Source organism: Arachis stenosperma, chromosome 5 (genome assembly GCF_014773155.1).
Source record: "Arachis stenosperma cultivar V10309 chromosome 5, arast.V10309.gnm1.PFL2, whole genome shotgun sequence".
Classification (NCBI taxonomy): Eukaryota; Viridiplantae; Streptophyta; class Magnoliopsida; order Fabales; family Fabaceae; genus Arachis; species Arachis stenosperma.
In genome coordinates, this window is record NC_080381.1 from 20,323,568 (window position 1) to 20,342,717 (window position 19,150).

Here is a 19,150-nt window from a genome sequence, read left to right on the forward strand (position 1 = left end):
ATAAAAAAAACCTTAAAAAAGGTTCCACAAATATGCCACGTTAGCAGTTTATTGACACGTGGCAGCATGGAAGTGTGACATAGCTGCGTCAGCGATTGAGTGTGTGTTTGGATTTCAGTTTGTAAACGGGAGTTTGCATAGAATTGATTTTACAAACTTGATTTTGATGAAAAGTAAGTTTGTATTGAAGTGATTTATGTTTGGCCATCTTTATATCAAAATGGATTATAGTAAGATAAATATGGTTTGGAATACACTACTCAAAATCACTTTTAGATGAAAAATTACTAAAATAGACATCAACTTAAATAATTTTTTATATTATCCTATCATTTTAATTTAGATATTTGAATAATCTTATTAATTAATTTTATAATAAAAAATTAATATATATTATTTTAAATAAAAATAACATATAAAAATTAGCAAAATAAAATTATATATATAAGAGTATTTTTTTGGTGACTATATATAAGAGTATTTAATCAAATATGTTATATTTTGTTAAAATTTTAAGTATTAACGTAAAAATGTTAATTTAGTATTTTTTTACATCGTATTTTCAGTTTAATACTCTTAATAATTTTATTCTTAATATTATTTTAGAATCTAACGTGTATAATTTTATTAATACTTATGATTAATTTTTTATTTAATTTATCTTTTTTAATAGGATCATAATGTATATTATAAAAAAATTACAATAAAAAACTATATATACCAGAATTATAATTATAAAAAAATATTAAAAATAATAAAATTAAATATTTATCTTGACAGTGATGAAAAAAATCTAAAAATTTTTTATAATGTATTTTATATAGTATATTTTTAGTTCTCTTAGTACTCTTTTTTAGTACCTTATAAATTTTTACTATTATTATTAAAAATAATAATAATAGAAAAGAAGAGCTTATATAAAGAGAAATAATAAATAATATATAATAGAAAAAAAGAACTCATATCAAGAGAAATAACAAGAAAATAAGGCCAATTCACCTAATAAAAATTTCATAAATAATACAATAACATGTCTATAGGATAAAATTGGTAAAGAAAAAATAGATGTTGAGGGTAAATGGCTAAAAGTCCGTTGGTGAAACGCAGAAGTTAGAAATTGTTGCTTCTGGTAAACCTGGTTTTAAATACAAAATCACTTCTGCGTTTACCAAACTAAAAATTAGCCAAACAAAAATGTGAAGCTTTCAAGAAGCTTAAACGTGCTTTTTCTTCTCAAACGGGTTTGCCAAACACACCCTGAGTGAGCCTTGGTAAATGTGCTGATTCAACTATTAGCAATTGAGTAAATCCTAGTTAACACGTCGATTTAATAGACTAACGAGTCTGGAAAAGATAGGCCAAATCAAAGTTGAACATGATAAAACGTGTCAGAAACTTTAAAAAAATTACAATATTTAAGATATTAGAAATGATATTGCACTACTTTTTTGAACTTTCTTTTATTATATAAAAAATAATTGTTTTGTCACTTCTTAATTATTTTTAATACTAAAATAAAAAACTATACAAGAAAAGTATACACAATTATAGTATACATAACATTACTCCAAATTTTATCAAATCATTTCGATTGTAAGCCTGTCCTAACTCCAAACACAAACTAAACTAATTTAAAATATATCATTTATAAATAAATTATATTATAGATAGACAGATATAGATGTTTATGAAAAAAATCATATATTATGGGCTAGTAAAAGTTTTTGGTCTGCATCCAACATATTTTTGTGCGTCTGAGCTCAGCAGGCCTGCAATACGGGTCCATTTTGGGAAATCAAATCAGAGAAAAGACAGATCCAAAAGCAAAAAAAATTAGAGAAAAGATATCACGAAAAAAAAATTAGAGAAAAGAGATTAGGACGATATTAGATATTTGTTGTTGTTATTAGCGTTCTTTTCGTTTGTGTTGGAGGAGTAAAGCTTCGGACAAAGGATCATTTCTTCACGGCAAGTGAATTAAAAGAAAAAAGGAAAAAAGAAAAAATCTGGAAGTGAAGACAAAGAGGTGAGGGTGTGGCTGTGCAGCTGGTTGGCGGAGTCTATAATAACATCCTCTACCCTCTCTCACTTGATTTTTTTTTTCCTCTCCCTCTCTCCTAACTTCCCTCGAGAGGAGAAGAACAAGAAGAAGAAAGAAGCAGCAGCAGCTAACAGTAACTGCTACTGCTATGTCTCAACCCATGGCTATGGCTATGGCGTCTTCTGCTACTACTTCAACAGCTTGTGCCTCTCTTCTCTTTCCTCCTCATACTAACTCTCGCACAACAAACTCTCCATACTCCACTCGTTTTCACGCTCGATTCCGTAACAATCGCCTCTTCTTCCCTTCTTCTTCTCCAAGGTACTTCTCTCTCCATTTCCTTTTCAATTTTCGGTACTTCTGATCAGAATTGCTCAATTACAAGCTCACCTATGTTTTTCCGATAATAATTTCTTGTTATACTCATATAGAGTTCGGTTTTTTTTCCCTCGCAATTATTCGTTTCACGATTCACTCCACGCGCGGAGCGTGCTCAATTTTGCGATGTGAGTTTGTTGCATTTGTTTCTGTTTCAGTGGAAGGAGAACGCATAAAGCTATTCATGGCGGTGGATTCGGTTTGCGACGGAACAAGGGAGATGTTACCTGGAAACGTTCCACTTCTTTCTTCGGTGAACTCGCGACGAAGTCGTTTTTGTTGCCGCAGCAACATACGCGTAGCTGTACCTCTTGCTGTCGTGCTTCCGCCACTAAACGCCGCACAAGTTTTCCGAGATTCGTTCCTGGAGCTTTTCTGGATAAATCGTCATTCTGTTTGTCGAAGAGTAGACTCCAACGTCGCTCTGTAAGTATTCCAGTCTCATTTCTGTCTTACAACTACTTATATAACTGTATGGACTATGTCGCCAGAACTTGTTTCAGATAAAATTTGTGTTGGATTTTCTCATATTTTTGTTACTGAACAGTTATTGTGCTACCGATATTTAGTGCAACTGCAATCTAACCATTGAAAGTATTGATGATTTTGTTATACATTGGTAGATCTGGAGAGTATGGGAATTGTTATAGCCTAATCGTCTAGTGTTATGATGTGTTCCTGTTCGACAAGTCCATTTTTTCTTCTCAAATATGATGTCTGATTTTGTTGTTGTGTTGTCTTTGATCATTGGTCAAGCAGGCTCAAATTCCACATGCAACAGTTGGTCCAGATGAGCCTCATGCAGCAAGTACAGCCTGGCCAGACGGTATTTCTGAAAAGCAAGATTTAGGTTTATTTGATTCTGAACGAGAGCGGATTGAGGAGTGTCTAAATTCTGAACTTCCATATCACCCTAAGTTGCATCGAGGCCAGCTAAAGAATGGGTTGCGTTATCTCATTTTGCCAAATAAAGTGCCGCCAAACAGGTAAGCTCTATAAATACTGATTCTCTAGCTTGCATTCGTTGTTAACTAAGTAGTCCCAACTGATTCAATTTTAGGTTTGAAGCACACTTGGAAGTTCATGCGGGTTCAATAGATGAAGAGGATGATGAGCAAGGCATTGCTCATATGATTGAACATGTTGCTTTCCTTGGAAGTAAAAAACGTGAGAAGCTTCTTGGCACAGGAGCTCGTTCAAATGCTTATACTGACTTCCACCATACAGTGTTTCACATCCATGCCCCTACTAGCACCAAGGTTTGGGGCACGTGTTTTTTTTTTAATTTTATTTTATCTGCTTTTTATTGAACTCTGTTTTGTTACTGGATAATTTAATTAAATAGATGATTATAACAATATGAAATTTATTATCTCTGTCTGCCCAAGAATATGTGGAAATTCTTGACATTGTAATGAATTGAATCAATAGTTTATATCTTTAACAGTAGCATATATTATTGAATGGGCGGATTTTCACAAAAGAAGAATCATGAGAATGACAAAGGTCCTATTATTATTGTTGAACGTGCTGATCTGATCTGTAAATTTTTTGTGATATGATGGTTCATCTTTGTCATTGGCATGGGAATAAATAATACTTGTGTTCATTTCTGAAGTATTAATGGCATTCCTAAGGGAGTCCACATGATATTTAATGTGTTAAAGCCTTTAGCGACATAGTTGATCTTAATTTCTAGGAAAGAAAACTTCATTGTTCTCGAGAGACAGATAGTCAATGAGTGAATTGTTTAGTGCTTGATTACTGCTTCTGTTCATCATCCAAAACAATCTCCCCACAGGGAAAGCCTCTCAGGGTGTGGCAAGAGAGGGAATCGGGGGTGGAGGTCACGAGCTTCTAACTCCTAGCTTGTAAGAACTCCAGAGGGGTCCCTGTGAAATAGGGGTATAGAACTAGGGTCTCTCCTGGGACTATTACAAAACCTATACTGTAGCCCTCTTCCCACAAGCCAATTTAACAAGCCTTGCTTTCAATTTATGTTGTCATGTTTGTGCATTGAATTTTTTCTGTTGATATTGATTATAGTGGTTTATGTCAGGACTCTGATGGTGATCTGCTTCCATTTGTTCTAGATGCCTTAAATGAGGTATGCTTTTTTAAATTTTGCCTTATCATACAAGCCACTTCGTGTAAAATGTATATATTAGCTTTAATGCTTGTTTCTTATTATTTAGATCTTGATATTTTAATGCTCTGAATTTACCGAGTACCCAGTGTTAAAGCAATTTTAGGGGACAATAGAGAAACATGGATATGTTGTTTTTGGACTGGGTTTGCTCACATCTTAGTGTTTCCTAACTCCGATATATGCAGATAGCTTTCCAGCCAAAGTTCCTTGCTTCTAGAATTGAAAAAGAACGACGTGCTATACTCTCGGAGCTTCAAATGATGAATACAATAGAGTACCGGGTTGATTGCCAGGTGTGGAACACAATATCTCTTGAAATTTAGGCCATCAGCTTGATGCTTTGCACAATATTGACTAGTGTATTTCTGCTTCTTATTTGCTTTGCTTTTTATATTTCCGTAACTGCAGTTGTTACAACATCTGCATTCTGAAAACAAGCTGAGCAAGAGGTTTCCAATTGGATTAGAAGAACAGATAAAGAAATGGGATGCAGATAAAATTAGGAAATTTCATGAGCGTTGGTATTTCCCTGCAAATGCTACCTTGTACATTGTGGGGGATATTGATAACATCACAAAGACTGTTTATCAGATTGAAGTATGTCAAACATTCATTTGCAAAGTATTTGGTTTGGTTATAGCCATATTTGGGAGTCTTACAATCACTGTTGCATGCAGGCTGTTTTTGGACAAACAGGTGTAGACAATGAGAAAAGTTCTGTCACCACTCCAAGCGCATTTGGTGCAGTGGCTAGTTTTCTTGTGCCTAAGCTTTCTGTTGGTCTGGGGGGAAATTCAGTTGAAAGATCAGCAAATACAATTGATCAATCAAAAGTGTTTAACAAGGAAAGGCAAGCTGTTCGTCCTCCTGTGAAGCATAATTGGTCGCTTCCTGGAAGCAGTGGCGATTTGAAGCCACCACAAATATTTCAACACGAGTTGCTTCAAAATTTTTCAATTAATATGTTTTGCAAGGTATGATTTATGCTATACATGATTAATTTTATGCTGATCTAATGAACAATTCAAATACTATATGAGGATAATTTCTATTTACTGGTAGTGTAAATTATCTTGCACCAACATAATAAAAATTTGTTTAATTACTCTGTTGGTCGTTATAGTTTTACCAAAATTTCAATTATATCCCTATATTTTTTTCTTTTTAATTGGGTCCTTATATTGCTTTTAATTTTGTAATTAAGTCATTTTCATGTCAAAAACGTTAAAATTAACATAATATTTCTCCCAAAATACATGTGATAAAAAATCTAATTAGGTTTTTAATTATGAATACCTCAATTTGCGAAGAAATATTCAGTTAATTTTAATATTTTTTACACTAGGAAGAACCTAATTATAAAATTAAAAGCAATATAGAGACCTAATTGAAAGGGAAAAAGGTATAGGGACCTAATTGTAAATTCGGTAAAACTATAGGGACCAGCAAGATAATTAAACCATAAAAATTCAAGAAGCTGACATATAAGCATAAGCAACTGGCCAATATAAAATGATAGTTCCTTAGATTCTTGTTGGGTGACCATGTTACATAAGTTGGTGCATAGAGATTATTCTCCTACCTTATTGCTATTTAATAGGCTATTACTTGATGTGGCCTTGACCTACTTAGGGTAAAAGATATAGGCATATGGGATAAAGTAGACAACTGCACATGTTCACCTGTATTTTGGTCCTTGTCATGTAAGAACAAAAAGCCTCTAGGCATGTATGTAGAGTATTTAACTATTTATGCATCATTGTTTTATGTAAAGCACTTATGGGGTATGGCACTAACCTTTTGAACTTCCCCAAATGCATATTGTTTCTTTTGGTATTACAACACTTATGTTTTCCCCTCTCCACTAATTACCTTACTGAAACCTTATGCAGATTCCAGTAAATAGGGTTCAAACATTCAATGATTTGCGTAACGTCTTGATGAAAAGAATATTTTTGTCTGCTCTTCATTTTCGTATCAATACAAGATATAAGGTGAGATGAAACCTGTATTGCTACTTCTTGATCTTGTCGTGTTAGAGCCACTTTGGAATCTATTTGATGGTAAATTATGTGACGTTGTTGTGTCTGAGAATACGCAATGCAGTGCTTTGGTTTAAGCAAAAAATTGCTCAACTGCTTCTGGGAATGACATATTGTGTGTGTCTTAACTCTTAAATGCAAACGAACCGCTGCCCCCTCCAGCAATACCACAGAAGCTGTTGAGGGGTTCTGTACTTGTTAGAATTCTGTTCTGTCAAAATTGGAAATTGGAGTTACTCACTCATGATTAGTCTACATGAAACAAGAGAGTTCTGTTGTCTAGTGGTGGTGGTGTAGTTTTTGTTTTTGTTTTTTGTTTTTTTTTTTAATAGAAAAGAAATCTGTCTGGTAGATTTGTTAAATTTGCCAGATCATCCTTGCGTTATCATTGAAGTATGTTTGTAACGCATGAAATTTACAGAGTTCAAATCCACCATTCACTTCCGTTGAACTGGATCATAGTGATTCTGGAAGGGAAGGATGTACTGTGACCACTCTTACCATAACTGCAGAACCAAAGAATTGGCAAAATGCAATTACAGTTGCTGTTCAAGAGGTTTGTTTCTCCTGCAATGCTACATTTGTCTTTGCAGTAGTGCAATTTTTAGTTTAAGTTTCATTGGCTGTTTCAGGTTTTATTTCATGCTTCCTGTGGTCTGTACTTTTATTGCTGGGTTCATTTATGGGAGCTGATGTAATTGTCTGATACAGGTTCGGAGACTTAAAGAGTTTGGTGTTACCCAGGGTGAATTAACTCGATATTTAGATGCCCTTTTGAAAGATAGTGAACACCTTGCAGCCATGATTGATAATGTATCTTCTGTTGATAACTTGGATTTCATCATGGAAAGTGATGCTCTTGGCCATAGAGTTATGGACCAGAGACAGGGACATGAATGCTTACTTGCTGTTGCAGAGACAGTAACCCTTGAGGAGGTATTTCATTTGCATTCCTTGTATCTTGTGCATTATTTTCTACCTTTATTTAAAGCATCCTTCTCTTTTAGAATTTTTATTGCTACATTTTTGTTTATTCCTGATAATAGAGATTGAAGATTTTCCCCTTAATGATTTGTGGATACCATGCATTCAAAAGATGAGGCATTGGTTTCTTTCATGTTAGATTGTTATCTAGTAACTCATATTTTTGGATATGCTTATAATCATTGATGTGTTCTGGTGCAGGTCAATTCTGTCGGTGCTAAGGTGTTAGAATTTATAGCTGATTTTGGAAAGCCTACTGCACCGCTTCCTGCAGCTATTGTTGCTTGTGTTCCAACAAAAGTTCACATTGAGGGAGCAGGTGAAACAGAATTTAAGATATCTCCAACTGAAATTACAGATGCTATGAAAGCAGGATTGGATCAGCCTATAATGCCAGAGCCTGAGGTATTCAACCCCTCTTCAAATCGATTTCTTGACTTGTTAGTTTATTCTGATTTCACACTTGGTAGTATTTGGTTTTCCCCCACTGACTTGTAACTAGACTATGGTACTGTGTATTTGATATTTGGTTATGCTCAATGTGGTTATGTCACAATAATAGCTTTAACCTAAGAGGGTTGGCTTTATTATAACTTTTTGCATTCCATATATCTGCCACACTGATTCAAAATTGGTTCCCTAATCATATGGATTGAGATATTTCTTTTTTGCTGAGTCAATTACATATACAAGCTGGGGTTTTATTTCTAAGTAGTTTTGAGTACTTTTCAACTAATTGTTTTATACACGTATAGCTTGAGGTGCCAAAGGAACTAGTACAATCATCCCAGCTAGAAGACTTAAAAAAGGAGCGTAAGCCAGCCTTTATTTCTGTAAGTTCTGAAACAGATGTTACAAAGCTTCATGATGAGGAAACTGGGATCACTCAACGTCGTCTTGCAAATGGAATTCCTGTTAACTATAAGGTATACTGTGCAAGTTTGTTATGTAGCTACTACCTTCTTTTCCTTTTACACGATAATGTAATCAATTCATGGGTTCCTAATGCTATGACTTTGTGGTGTTGCATCATTTTGTTCTTTCCTACAATAATAATTATAAGAAGAAAAAATAGTATTTAGTTTTTCATTATGTTTGTATTGCCATTCAATTTTCAACTGATATATAGACATAGTAATATCGAGTGTTTTGAGATTACCATGAGAACTCAGGTTTTGTAGCTTAAGAGGACCGATTTTTTATAATTAATTAATTAATGCTTTCTATTGTCACAGATATCAAAAACAGAAACACAAAGTGGGGTGATGCGGCTGATTGTCGGTGGAGGACGAGCCGCTGAGAGTTCTGATTCAAGAGGATCCGTGATTCTGGGTGTTAGGACACTTAGTGAGGGAGGTCGTGTTGGCAATTTCTCAAGGGAGCAAGTAAATATCTGAACTAACTTATATCTACGAACTTTAATGTCTGGAATATATTTCTATTTTTACATGACTCACAAGAAAGCTGCATGTGTCCTCATTAAACAAGGCAATTTTATCCTTTGTTATTCTCATCTATCTAGTTGCTTCTTGCGACTCTTGGTAAGTTTGTTAACGTTTTCTTTAACTAATTATTTTGATTCTTTCTTTTGAACTTTGTTGCCAAGGTACAAGGGCTCTTGGATGATGATAGACCATTATTGTTAGCATCTTGGATTTTTTTCATGTTTAACATTTGATTTGGAAGATGTTGTGATTATATTTCTCTTTCTGATTATTTTGAATTTAAATTTAAAAGGTTTATCAATGATCTGATAAAAATGTAGAAATTCCCCATTATTTATAAGCAAAGGAAAATGCATATGCTAAGATGAATATTAGAAAGTGGTAACCATTTATTAAAAGCCCAAACTATAGTGTTTTAAAAAGTATATTTACGAACGATTTCATGACAGTTATTATGATTTTCATATTGGTGAGAGGCCACTGGCATCATAATACGTAATCCAGACACGAATGTTCTATTGACCTCTCTTGGCTGTAAAGTGTGCCCATGTCTATATTGAATGTACGATTAGCATGTTCCTTTATATTGTGAAATGTTGATGGGAAATGTACTTAATGTTTGACTCTCCACTTTTTTCTAGTCCCCCATAAACTATTATTGGAACATCTCATACATGCATTCATGGCATCATATGCGCATGAAATAAATTCAATATTTAAGAATGATCTACAGCTCTATTTACTGAATGCACCAGGTTGAACTTTTTTGTGTGAATCACCTGATTAATTGCTCCTTGGAATCTACGGAGGAATTCATATCTATGGAGTTTCGTTTTACTTTAAGAGATAATGGAATGCGTGCTGCCTTTCAACTCCTCCACATGGTGCTCGAGGTAAACATCTTGCCTATTGTTATTGTTAGCCGTTTTCTTATCCACTTAAGTTGCATAAAATGATATTTAGCTATACTACTTTTGCTGCATACTGTATGTATCTAGTTACAACCCTGCCCTATTAATATGTTATGATGTTCCTCTTGTGCAGCATAGTGTATGGCTAGATGATGCTTTTGATAGAGCAAGGCAATTGTATCTGTCATTTTATCGATCCATCCCAAAGAGCTTGGAACGCTCAACTGCTCACAAACTCATGGTTGCAATGCTAGATGGTGATGAGCGATTTATCGAGCCTACACCAAAATCATTGGAAAAATTAACCCTTCAATCTGTTAAGGAGGCTGTAATGAGTCAATTTTTTGGTGATAACATGGAGGTCTGCCATCATTATTCTTTCTGAAAGCAGTGTTCTTTTAGATTATGTTGAAATACTAAAATCCTTGTCTAAAATCTCTTATTTGTCCATCAGGTAAGCATTGTAGGTGACTTCACTGAGGAGGAAATTGAATCCTGTATTCTTGACTACCTTGGCACTGCTCAGGCCACAAGAAATTATAAGAAAGGGGAAGAACCCAGGCCACCCTTATTTCGACCATCTCCGTCAGATTTGCAATTTCAAGAAGTGAGAAGCTAAGCATATACTTCCATTACATGCATATGGCTTTTGTCAAAACCTAATGCGACTGACTTACATTTTTTTTACAGTGCAATTTTTACTTGCATTTTGTTTGTGTCTGACATGAAATTCTACTGGCAATACTCTGATGCAATAGTCAACATACATTTATTTGCTTTATACCTTTTTGGTAGGTATTTCTAAAAGACACTGATGAAAGGGCATGTGCTTATATTGCCGGGCCAGCACCAAACCGTTGGGGTTTTACTGCAGATGGAGAAGACCTGTTAGAGTCAATCAAAAATGGTAAAAAATACTTGTGGGATTCATATGAATATTCCGCTGTGTGTCTAAATTTATCATTTCAAATTGCATTTAATCATTGAATATCAAAAATCTCTTCTGCAGATGATCAATCAAAAACCGATGTTCCGCAGATGGAAGGTGGTCTTAGAAGAAGCCTTCGTGCTCATCCTCTTTTCTTTGGTATAACTATGGGTTTGCTTGCTGAGATTATAAATTCTAGGTACCTCCTTCTGCTCTCCTGTAGTTAGCTTATTGTGGAAGCTTAGACATCATGCTGATCACTTGGCCAAAATTGACCTACATACTTTCTGTCCAATATTGGATTGGTCCACCATCATGCAAATGGATCAACCCTGATTACTTTTTGTGTTGAAATTTGTATTTTAATGCCTTGGATGTCTTTTAATAGTATCATATGCACGAGTGTCACTTTTGAACAATTTTAATAGCAACAAATTTCCAGCTGTGCTTAGGTGATTACGTTTTTGTGATGCAGGCTCTTCACAACTGTCAGAGATTCACTGGGGTTGACCTATGATGTATCGTTTGAATTAAACTTGTTTGATAGGCTTAAACTAGGATGGTATGTGATCTCTGTGACATCAACTCCAAGCAAGGTGTGGACTTCATTCTCTTAAGATGAACTGCTCTGATATTTTATGTCAATTTCCTTGTGTTAAAAAATTTTTAGAGAATCTTCACCTTCCTTTGCAGGTGCACAAAGCTGTTGATGCATGCAAGAATGTTCTTAGAGGTCTGCATAGCAATAAAATTACTGAGAGGGAACTGGACAGGGTTAGTTATTGAATATGGCAGACATCCATAATTTGTTTCCAAGTTTGATTTTTGCCTATTCATTTCTTCTTTCAATGAACTTGGTGATCCTGCTTTTTTAATTAATTTTTCATTTAGATTATTATCTTCCTGGCTAAAATGTATCCGTGTGATGCAGTCATTTACTTTGAAGAAAAATTTCTTGTTATTTTGACATACTTGTCATGGCTTAAAAATTAAAGGATTTCCTTCGGTGCTCTTCTCTAACATAGGCTAAGCGGACACTTTTGATGAGACATGAAGCTGAAATCAAGTCTAATGCCTATTGGCTGGGATTGTTAGCTCACTTACAAGCTTCTTCTGTACCAAGGAAGGTGAGATAGAAATGTCCGAATCATGACATGCAATATATTCAGACCTTTATTTTTATTGTGAAAAGAACTGTGATATAAATGTATTTTTTTTTTGGAATTTTAAATATTAGTTGTGCTAGTTATTAACGGTGGTTGTGGGATCCAGGACATATCTTGTATCAAGGACCTAACATTTCTATATGAAGATGCTACTATTGAGGATGTATACCGTGCATATGACCAGTTGAAAGTGGATGAAAATTCTCTATATGCATGCATTGGGGTTGCCGGGGCTCAGGCTGAACAAGATATAGCAGGTGTGTAGTAGCCTCAAAATGGTTAATATTGAGTTTTGTTACAAATTATATAATTATAAAATCTTTGACGCTATGCGCAGCTCCTTTAGGAGAGGAAGAAGCCGGCGATGCTTATCCAGGTGTTATTCCCATGGGAGGACGTGGTTTATCTACAATGACACGTCCTACTACCTGATGCTTTTGGGTACTTCCCCGAGTTGCTACAGGATCTTGAGGTTGGTATATTATCCTTTGCTCCTTGTAATTACTTATTTACTTTATGATAGTTTCTATCCTTCTCTACACTTTGTTCTGTTCTTCTTGTATATGCATTGGGTTGAGCGTTATACACAAATTTTTGCACCTGTACTGTGTACAGGAGCCATACTTGCAAGTACGACAACTGGTTGTGGTTCGAAGAAGCTGCTGCATGCATTCATTTACTTCACATTCAAACAAGTCTACAGTGAAATGTTCGATCAACCTGACAAGTGGTTCATGATTTCCCCCATTTATCTTTGTATCTTTAGTTGAACCACAAATAAAATGTTACTGCTACCTGTACTTAACAAAATTTATAGGATTAGAATGAAGAAAAATATAGAGCAATTCACCACTAAGATGTATAGGTCCCATTTTTTCATCCGTTGGGCCATATTGTTTTTGGGGTTCTCTGGCCACAAACACATTGTTTTTTTGTCGAATAAAAGTGTAGTTATATAAATTGTAAATCATTGTTTTCGAACTTGTTAAACTAGACTTTCCCGTCAAATCACGCAGACCTCTTTCGTTTATTATCTTGTTTTGTTTAAGCTGTACTATATCTAATTTCGCTCTTCATAATTTGTGGAATCCTTGATTGATTCATGGTACAGACATAATTTTATGCAAATCTTAGGTAGGTTTGTGTTGTTGCTCGGTTTAAATTTGATGGTGATTCGAGTCAATGGCCTTAGGCCATGCTAGCGGAGTAGGGACCGATGACACCGATTGATATTAATTTCTCAAATGATTTCCAGCCATTCTTCAAACTTACTCTCAAATTATTGAGTAAAGCAATCGTAATTTTTTTTGTCACCCTATCGGGTCTCTCGTGTCATCCGAATTTTCGTGGGTTGTTTTCGTCGTTGAAAACCTGCGCCGGGTCATGTTGAATGAAATCCTCGGCATAGGCATCTTCCACCCTCGATGATTTTAACTTTATTTTTTATGATCACATTATTTTCTTTGATTTCTCATCAGTTTTAGAAAGCAAAGTTAAACAATGTAAGAGATAAGAGACATGTTAAGATGACTATAATATTGATGCAGCTTTGTGATACATAAAAGGGTTCAAAGTCGTATTGCATCTTCTCAACTAACTTTGTAATAACCTTCCTTCGGTAAATCTATTTCTTACTTGAATTTTTTTCCTTCCACCAACTCTTATGATGGTATGATTATTGGTTGTGATGGAGTCGACTTTCTAAACAGATTATTATTTTCGGACTAATGTGTTGAACAACTTTAGTTGGAGAACAATGACCAATCCCTTCTGATGATCCAATTAACAATAATATTTAAATTTAACGAAATGTGTCTATTTGTAGCAATAAGCATGTATGAAGTTTACAAGTAATAGCTTGTATATATTAAGCAAACTAACTAACTAACTATTCAAAGAAATCAAACTCAACAAGTAACACATGGTAATCTTGTTATTGACATTGGTAAAATATTCCATTTACACGAAACCGTTTAGAAGGAAAAGGGTTTTCATTGCTTAATTGATTATTAGCAGAGATAAAATACTTACAAGGGGGAAACAAGCAAAACCTAAACAAATTAAAGTGGCTTGTGAAAATGGATAATGAGGTCATGTTGGGAGAAAACTTAGCAACAACACTAAGGTCTACCATCCCTTTAATCCCCGCATTGACTAATTGTCCCATGAATGATGGTGACTCCCACACTGTTCAATGTGTCTAGAAACAAATATATACTGTTACAATATTTTCGTTTTATAAACAGCTCCAACAAAATGCTCCTCTCCCTTATGAAGCGCTTTATATAATAATTTATATCCAACATCCTATGAATTTTTTTCCCATTAATTGACACTTCTAGTATAAACTTGTTTAATGTCCCGTACGTTGCACAGAAGAATATCCGGAAGAAGAACCTGTTAATGCGTAAGTATTAATTAAAAGGGGTTACTTTAATAAAAATTTTATGATTGTCATTATGTAAAGATATTTTATTTTGACCATTAGATAATAAATTGTAAGAATTGATTTTACATATTATAAAAGTGTTATCTTTATTTAGAGTGTGACTAAAAAAATGAATTGCACTTTTTAAATAAAGATTATCATGAGAAGATATTTTTAATATCTTTATTGGAGTAGTTGTCTTAATTAATTTTTTTTCTAATAGTTTTTGGTGTATTTAATTTGTTTTTTAGTGTATTTTATATGATTTGAGGTGCAGTTGGTGTTATCCTCTTTTTATTGTAATTAGACAATAAAACATTGTTATTCTGATATTTTTTTTTGCATGTTTCAGTTATTTGCATGTGTTTTTATCTATTTTTTAGAGATTTTGTTCATGTATTCGTTGTAACTAGTTCATAGAAATTTGTTGTAGCGCTTCTGGTGTCATTTTGTGCATGTTTGATTGAGTTGTATGTCTTTTTAAATTGACATTGTGTAATACAATCAATAAATAATAGCGGTGTATTTAGTTTGTATTTCAGTATATTTCATGTGAATTGAGGTGCACTTGGTGTTGTTGTATTAATTAAATTTCTTTTTTAATAATTTTGCTGCATAATTCTTTTTGTGTAATCTTGTAGTCCTCTACAACCTCAATAACTTGCTGCGAAGTCTCTTACAGAAAAATATACAAAAAAATAACCTCAACAAAAAGCTCATGAAAAAACTCTTCAAAAGAAAACTCAACATGTAACTCTTCCTAATATGTAAGTTCTACTTAATAAAATTCTTTTTTAATATCTTTTGTGCATTCTTAAACTATTTTATGTGTTATCATCCAGTCATCCACCTGCTCAAGACTTGAAAACTGGAATAATAATAGTTGCTAATATTGTATTAAAGGATGACTTTAGTGCAGTATCATTTAGCATTGGCTTAAGTCAATCAAATGATGAAACTAAAATTATCCAAGAGTGTGAACCAGTAGTTAAAATGAAAAAATCTCAAGACAACTCAGAGTTGATAGAAGAGTTGGAACAGTTGGTTGAGGTGATGAATACTGAAAGGAAATGTATAGGTAACCAACAACATTTCTGAATAATGTGTGAACAATGTAAATTAATAGGGTTAAAAGAGTAAATTAATCTTAAATATAATTAGTAGCATTAAATTTAGGATGTAATGTATTTTTATTTGATTGGTGGTTGTTCATATTGTTCAAAATAGTCATTGTTTACCTAGCATTTCTCATACTGAAATTGCAGCAGCATTAAAATATGTTAAGGAGAAAAATCCCCCATCAAAAAAGGTGCAACCTACTCTGAGCTTCCTTGACAAGTTCAAAATTTTGGTAAAGCAAAAGAAAATACCAGAAGAACTTAAAGAAAAATGTTATCACTAGGTCATAAATATCAAGATTTATCAAGATGACAACACTAATAATGAGTAGAAAACGATATTCAGACTGAACCATGAACCTCAACCGGAAGCAACCAAAATGCACTTTGTATCTTTAAAAGCCGAATCATGTATTGAAAATTTGGTAATCTTAGATTAACATCAATAATTTTCTTATGAGTTGTTGTGCTATATATATATAATAAGTTTGGATTTTTTGTTTTCATAAGTGTTCTCCATAATGTGTCTTATTCTAAATAACAAGAAAATTGAAAGATTTAAAAAACTCATATATTGTGTCCTCGTGATATTGTGATAAGCTCTATTACCATTGAACTTTTGGTGTATTTTGAAAATATATTATATGCTAAAACTATTTCTTTCAGTGTTATTCAAATTTCGCAAAATGCCATGTTGGTGAAACATAAAGACAATTTTATTAATCCAAAACTAACAAGCCACATTGAAAAGTATAAAGAGTATCTATCGTTTTTAGACAAAAAAAAAAAAACTTACATTCCATTCAATTGCAAGTTTTTATTTTTAAAGCTTCTTAAATAATTTTTTTATTAGGTGTTAGTTAAACTGAAATATTGTTCTCTCTGACCAAACTTTATAAATTTAGCCCAATTTGCTATGTGAACCATTGGTACTGTAGATGTTCCAAACAAAAAATTTTATGTCCCTAATCCATATTACAAAAAAATCTCCTTCCAAAGCTAGAACAAAAATTAATAAATTTATTAAAAGTTGTTTATGTGATACATATTTTTTATTTATTTTTGGTATAAATTCTCTTATTTTTATCTGTTATTATCACTATATAAATTTGATGTACTTCGATTTGAAATAAGATAAACTAGTACTTATTTGTGTGATATTATTAATTATTCATTTCGGTGTAATTAGATGAATATATTGTGTCCTACTTGATATTTGTTTTTTTTTTTTAATTTAGAACTTGATGATTTTACAAATAAAAGTATTTTCTGAAGCTATTGAAGCAAAATCTTTGATAAACAACGATAAAAGAGTCGAAGCACCGTACATTAATATCAATAGACTGCATACAAAATATCAATCTTTCTATTTAATAAATTTTATTATATTTTTTTGTTATTATCCTAGTTTAATGTTTTATTTTATTTTTATTTTTAACTAAAATCGTACATTATATGTGATAAAATAGTTGAAAATAATTGATGGAAATCAATTTTACAAAAGTCAATATTATACAAATTTTATAAACTTTAATTCATACCGCCCACTATATTTTATTGGTTTGGAAACATTCCTTAACTACTACCAATACAAGCACCACTTTGCCAGCTATGAAAATGAAATCACTTTACTCAAATTCGTGTAGCTTAGAATCTCTTAACCCTTTTATTTCATGAATAAGAGACGTTAAATTATTGTAAGATGATCCACCTTTCTGGACAGCTTCTCTAGTTTTCTTCTTGAACTTTTGAACACGCCGTCTGATTTCCTCCGTTTTATCTCCACCTCACACCCTTCTCTATTTGTACTCTCCCTATCACCTTCTCCTTCTGACCGTAACAATAAACGCGCCACTCATCTACACCAATCTCTACCCCCAATTCCTCGCACCTCACTTATCAGCTTCTCATTGTAGAACTGATCATTGTGCAATGGCCATGTTATCATCGGAACCCTGCGCTTCCAGCCTCTGACACACAGTGCATTCACGGCGGAGTGCCCTAATATCAAAATATGCGGGATCTACTGTAACGAGTAAAATATAGGCCAAGACCTAATTAGGATAGTTTTATTAGTATTTGAATTACTATAAATAGATAGAGTAAAAAGGTAATTGGAGATCATGAATTGAGTAATGAATATAGTAATTCATGATCTCCAATTACCTTTTTACTCTATCTATTTATAGTAAATCAAATACTAATAAAACTATCCTAATTGGATCTTGGCCTATATTTTACTCGTTACATTAATGGAATTTCAGAAAAAAAAACTATATTCATTACTCAATTCATGATCTCCAATTACCTTTTTACTTTATCTATTTATAATAATTCAAATACTAATAAAACTATCCTAATTGGACATTGGCCTATATTTTACTCGTTACATCCACCCTCCTATAATTATACCCTTCGTCTTGTTTCTCTCCCGTTGGCAACCACTTCTCCTTCTCCTCCTCGTTCTCATGCTCCTTCCCTTTCTTCTCCGGCACCACCCATATGAACTCGCCCGACGCTTCCACGCCGCATGCTATCTTGTATAGTTGATTATCCGAAAAATGGCAAACAGTTCCAACACTGAGTAGACTATTGAGTTAGCGAGTCGAGCCAATTCAAACAGTCTTTAACATTCAACACGCTCTTATCAGGGTCCCTCTTTGCTTTCTTCTTAGAGGTTCTGTGAACAAGACATGCAGGACCAAGATGCCAAGCTTTGTGACCTGTAATTTTCTTGTAGTATTGGATGTACTCTTCTCCGTCAAGTTCTAAGAAGTTGTTGACAAGAAGTCCATCGCTTTTAGCCTCCGTCTCCAGCAGGACTTCGAGGAAATCTTTGGGGAACTTGGGTGGTACTGCATTCATGGTGATTTTGTGAGGAAGATCTGGAATGAGGTAATGGCCGGTAGGTTCCAGACGGTGTAACCTAAGGGACTCCATGGCGCAGATGGTGAAGACTACTGAAGAGAGAGAAACCGTTGAAGGCAAACCTCGGGATTCTGAGCTTAATGGCAAAGTCATGGAGCCACGGGTATAGAAAATCAGCCACAATGCAGTCTGGCGGGTCCTGCTCGATGAAGTTGGTGAGGGGTTCTAGGAGAAGCATGCAGTGGCGGAATTTGAAATAAAATTTTGGGAGGGGGGGGCAGATAGAAAATAATTATCAATAGAGCAATGTTAGGGAACCAAAATGGTATTAGCCAAAAATCAACCAAAATACCTTTGGTGAATCCAAAATTTCTACGAGTTAATATATATGGATGTTTCTTCTGTTAAGTATCAGAATGTTTCTTTTTTATACTAAATGGATGTTCTTTTATATATTTTTCAAAATTTTTGTATTGCAAATGTGAATGTGTCTATTTCTTTAAGAATTTTATTTTTTTTTTTAAATTTTATAGATAGTTAATTATTTTTGCTAAAATATAACTGAATATTTCTTTTATTAAGTATTAGGATGTTTTTTTTTACATATTAAATGAATGTTTTTTTTATATTTTTTGATAAAACCGTCCTCGAGTATTGCTTCCACGGTGTACCAAGGTACGTTTTCACAATAC

The 19,150-nt window shown here is 33.6% G+C and overlaps 1 protein-coding gene and 1 pseudogene across 1 annotated transcript; one reads left to right on the forward strand and one right to left on the reverse strand.

Annotated features, from left to right (window-relative positions):
• Positions 1 to 2,084: 2,084 nt before the first annotated feature.
• LOC130979416 (stromal processing peptidase, chloroplastic) lies at positions 2,085 to 13,037 on the forward strand. The gene is made up of 25 exons (XM_057902857.1): positions 2,085 to 2,362; positions 2,578 to 2,845; positions 3,179 to 3,405; positions 3,480 to 3,678; positions 4,479 to 4,526; positions 4,754 to 4,861; positions 4,977 to 5,165; positions 5,246 to 5,542; positions 6,461 to 6,562; positions 7,032 to 7,166; positions 7,322 to 7,546; positions 7,796 to 7,999; positions 8,350 to 8,520; positions 8,830 to 8,979; positions 9,795 to 9,932; positions 10,084 to 10,311; positions 10,405 to 10,557; positions 10,746 to 10,857; positions 10,960 to 11,077; positions 11,354 to 11,474; positions 11,572 to 11,652; positions 11,904 to 12,005; positions 12,151 to 12,301; positions 12,382 to 12,516; positions 12,660 to 13,037. The coding sequence occupies exons 1-24, from the start codon at positions 2,190 to 2,192 to the stop codon at positions 12,474 to 12,476; spliced, it is 3,795 nt and encodes a 1,264-aa protein (XP_057758840.1). The 5' UTR covers positions 2,085 to 2,189; the 3' UTR covers positions 12,477 to 12,516; positions 12,660 to 13,037.
• Positions 13,038 to 17,218: 4,181 nt separating this feature from the next.
• LOC130980536 (UDP-glycosyltransferase 73B5-like) lies at positions 17,219 to 18,696 on the reverse strand (annotated as a pseudogene).
• Positions 18,697 to 19,150: the final 454 nt, after the last annotated feature.